Source organism: Trachypithecus francoisi, unplaced genomic scaffold (assembly GCF_009764315.1).
Source record: "Trachypithecus francoisi isolate TF-2019V2 unplaced genomic scaffold, Tfra_2.0 Lachesis_group8, whole genome shotgun sequence".
Lineage (NCBI taxonomy): Eukaryota > Metazoa > Chordata > Mammalia > Primates > Cercopithecidae > Trachypithecus > Trachypithecus francoisi.
In genome coordinates this window covers 2694745-2698940 of record NW_022681473.1, presented here as the reverse complement: position 1 = coordinate 2698940, position 4196 = coordinate 2694745, and the positions used below count along the sequence as shown (strand labels likewise).

The following is a 4196-nucleotide window of genomic DNA, read 5'->3' as shown; positions in this document are numbered from 1 at the left end:
GCAGCTATAAAGGCCGCGCCGGGGCCACGAGGAGCAGATCCGGCGCCGCCACCGCCCAAGTTGCCTCTCGCGCTGCCGCTCCCAGTCGTACGCCCGGCACGTCATGAAGTCCCCCGACGAGGTGCTACGCGAGGGCGAGCTGGAGAAGCGCAGCGACAGCCTCTTCCAGCTATGGAAGAAGAAGCGCGGCGTGCTCACCTCCGACCGCCTGAGCCTGTTCCCCGCCAGCCCCCGCGCGCGCCCCAAGGAGCTGCGCTTCCACTCCATCCTCAAGGTGGACTGCGTGGAGCGCACCGGCAAGTACGTGTACTTCACCATCGTCACCACGGACCACAAGGAGATCGACTTCCGCTGCGCGGGCGAGAGCTGCTGGAACGCGGCCATCGCGCTGGCGCTCATCGATTTCCAGAACCGCCGCGCCCTGCAGGACTTTCGCAGCCGCCAGGAACGCGCCGCGCTCGCCGCACCCGCCGAGGCCGCCGAGGCCGCCGTGGCCGCCGCACCCTCCGAGCCCTCCGGGCCATCTCCGCAGCCCAAGCCCCGCACGCCATGAGCCCGCCGCTGTGAGTGCCTGCCCGCGTCCTCACAGCCGGGACGGGGGCCGTTGGCAAAAACCACTTCAACGTCAGACGGCGGGGCGGGGGGCGGGGGAGCTGCATCTCCTTGGGGGACCCGGCGCCCCGCAATCGCGCTGGCCCCCTCGCGTCAGGGTCTCGGGGCCCTCGGGCTGGACCCCGACCGGCCCTGGCACAGCTCCCTGACCCAGTCCTTTCCCCACAGGGCCATACGCTGGACGAGTCGGACCGAGGCCAGGACGTGGCCGGCGCTCTCCAGCTCCGCAGCAGCAGAACTTCCCGTGCGCGCGGATCCTTGCTCCGCTGCACGGGCGCCTTAAGTTATTGGACTATCTAATATCTATGTATTTATTTCACTGGTTCTTTGTAGTCACATATTTTATAGTCTTAATATCTTGTTTTTGCATCACTGTGCCCATTGCAAATAAATCACTTGGCCAGTTTGCTTTTCTACCATTCGGCTGTGGCTCAGTGAGGTTCCTGCTGGGAGGGTGGAGGCCCAGGAATGGGTGGGCAGGACACCCTCATCCAGTCCTGCGGGGCTGGCGTGAAAGGCGCTGGGAACCGGCTTTGAATGAATAAATGAATCGTGTCATCTGCTGGGCCTGGTCCACACCCTCTTTTCCAAGTAGCCTCCCCAGAGGCCAGGAAGTGCCCTGGGGCTTGACCCTGGCTACCTTCTGCTCCTTGGTGTGTCCTGAGGAATTGAGCCTGGGGAGGACAAGGGCCCTGGGTCCGAGCTGCTGCTGCCTGTGGTGGGGGGACGTTCCCCAGCAGCCCTTCCTGCCCACATACCACCCGCGCAGCCAGACCAAAGGGAAGTGCCCAGCCCTCTGGTTGCCTGCCGCCAGTCGCTCCTGGCCAGTGCCCGCAGTGTGGGGCCGGCAGGGTCGCCTTTGCTTTTGGGGGAACAGGAGAGAGTTCTGGGCTGTCTCCGATGGTGGGGCAGGAGGCAGAGGTCCCTGCACGTCCAGGTCATTGGGGTGGAGAGGCCTGAGTGCAGCAAACCCCTGCTCCTCTTTCTGAGATAGCTGACCACGGCTTTCTGCCCTCCCGTCTGGCAGTGCTCTCCGAAAGACAGGGATGGTCTGAGACAGTTAGGGTTCGGGAAGTGTGTCTCCCACCCAGAAGGGCTCCTGATGATGAACAAGCTGAGGAGGTGATAAGGGATATAGGCATGACTCCTCGCCCCACAATGGGGCCTTCATTTCTGGAACCTTCGTGGTTGGAGGGATGCCAGCAGGGGAGGCAGAGAAGTGCCAGAATTGGCCCCTAATCTCTGTTGCTAGGGGGCCAACAAAACCTCCTAGCTGGTCCGGGGCCAGGGCGGGGAGGGTGCTAGCCCTTCGCTGCATGGCCCGTAGGAGTGTTGCTGCTAGGTCCAGAAGAAACTATTTCCTGCAAGGAAGTTTCTCCCGAACACAATTGGTGAAGCCCCTGTGCAAATGGGAGAGGGGCTCCTGCAAAAAGCAGAAAAGAGCAGCAGGGGACGCTGCCTGGCTGGGCTCCTGGGCCTCCTAGCTGCCCCACCAGAGCCTCACCTGGATGGATATCCAAGGTCAAGAGGAGAGCTCTTGCCCCTGGGATCTTCAAGCATAGGCATGATCTGGCCTGAGCTTTAGGCAAAAACGGTTGATGGCCCTTGGTTCACTGAGGCCACTTCTTGTTTGAGGAATTTTGGAATTCCTCAAATTCTGAGAACAGTGGAATTCTAAGGTTTGGGGAGTCCATGTTTTAACAGCCTCTTTTAAAAGCAGCCTGAGGAGAGAAGGAGCAGCCTTCATGGTCTCAGGGGCAGCTACAGACCCTCGCTGAGGCTGTGGAAAGCCTGTTCTCTCCAGATGGGTCAACTGGTCACAGCGGCTGGGCTGGCCTTCTCATGCCCAGTTCTCCTCTCCAGAACCCAGGGCCAGGAGGTGGGGGTGAGGGGTCGGGAAGTCCTGTGGTCAGGAGGCTGGAAGGCAACAGTGCGTGGCCTGGCCAGCACATCAGCTACAGGAGGGACCCCCAATTCCCAGGCCACGGATGGGTACTGGTCCACAGCCTGTTAGTAGCCGGGCCACACAGCAGGAGGTGCGCAGCGGGGCAAGCGACCACCTGAATTCCACCTCCCGCCAGATCAGCGGCAGCATTAGATTCTCACAGGAGCGAGAACCCTACTGCGAACTGTGCACAAGAGGGATCTAGGTTGAGCACTCCCCATGAGAACCTAATACCTGATGATCTGGGGTGAAACAGTTTCATCTTGCCCAGCCACATCTGTGGAAAAACTGTCTTCCATGAAACTGGTCCCTAGTGCAGAAAATGTTGGGGGCCATCGAGCTATAGGTCAAAGAGGCTGAGAGAAGGGGACACCATAGGAGTTCTGGGGTTCGGGTGGCTGGCAGCCTCCCTGGTGCAGTTCCGGGGTTCATGTGACTGGCCGTGTCGGGTGCAGTTCTGGGGTTCGGTAGGCTGGCAGTGTCTGGTGCGGTTCTGGGGTTCAGGTGGCTGGCAGTGTGTGGTGCAGTCCTGGGGTTCGTGTGACTGGCCGTGTCTGGTGCAGTTCCGGGGTGCGGGTGGCTGGCAGCCTCCCTGGTGCAGTTCTGGGACCAGGGTTTGGGTTTGTGCGCTGGGCTGTTCAGCAGAGTGAGGGCATTTTTCCTTCCATCTAGGAAGGCCTCAGTTCCCTGACCTGTTTTTTTTTTTTTTTTTTTGAGACAGTCTTGCTCTGCTGCCAGGCTGGAATGCAATGGTGGGATCTCAGCTCACTGCAACCTCTGCCTCCTGGGTTCAAGCGATTCTCCTGCCTCAGCTTCCCGAGTAGCTGGGACTATAGGCACGCACCACCTCACCCAGCTAATTTTTTATTTTTATTTTTTATTTTTATTATTATTATTTTTTTTGAGACGGAGTCTCGCTCTGTCGCCCAGGCTGGAGTGCGGTGGCGTGATCTCGGCTCACTGCAAGCTCCGCCTCCCGGGTTTACGCCATTCTCCTGCCTCAGCCTCCCGAGTAGCTGGGACTACAGGCGCCCACCATCTCGCCCGGCTAATTTTTTGTATTTTTTAGTAGAGACGGGGTTTCACCGTGTTAGCCAGGATGGTCTCGATCTCCTGACCTCGTGATCCACCCGTCTCGGCCTCCCAAAGTGCTGGGATTACAGGTTTGAGCCACCGCGCCTGGCCCCCAGCTAATTTTTTAAAAAATATTTTTAGTAGAGCAAGAATTTCTCCATGTTGGCCAGGATGGTTTCCATCTCTTGACCTCATGATCTGCCTGCCTCGGCCTCCCAGTGCTGGGATTACAGGCGTGAGCCACCGTGCCCAGCCAGGTTCCCTGATCTTTTAAAGCAACCTGTTTCTGCTTTTGGGCAGGCACACTGTGGGCGGGGGTTGGGCAGTGAGCTCCCCATTGCTTGGGATGTGAGCAAGAGCTGTCTGCGCGGCAGCAGGGGAACTCCTTTGTGGGCGGACTGTACTAATAACGGTGAACCAATTTGGGTGATTCTGTCCTTCCCAGAGCTTTGCTCAGCTGTAGGCCCCCTCCTCTAGGAAGCCCTCCAGCCCCGAGGCCCCATCCCTCGCTGAAGGACACAGGCAGACCACGCGATAGCCTGCAGAAACCAGCCCGGAAGAGGTC

At 59.5% G+C, this 4196-nt stretch overlaps 1 protein-coding gene across 1 annotated transcript; it reads left to right on the top strand.

Moving 5' to 3' along the window:
- On the top strand, positions 1-1175 carry PHLDA2 (pleckstrin homology like domain family A member 2). Its single transcript, XM_033204286.1, has 2 exons — positions 1-563; positions 781-1175. Exon 1 carries the CDS (start codon positions 104-106, stop codon positions 551-553), a length of 450 nt encoding a protein of 149 aa, XP_033060177.1. The 5' UTR covers positions 1-103; the 3' UTR covers positions 554-563; positions 781-1175.
- Positions 1176-4196: the final 3021 nt, after the last annotated feature.

Bases quoted from the DNA above. Each gene is read 5' to 3' on its own strand.
- PHLDA2 (XM_033204286.1), top strand. From the start codon at position 104: ATGAAGTCCCCCGACGAGGTGCTACGCGAGGGCGAGCTGGAGAAGCGC.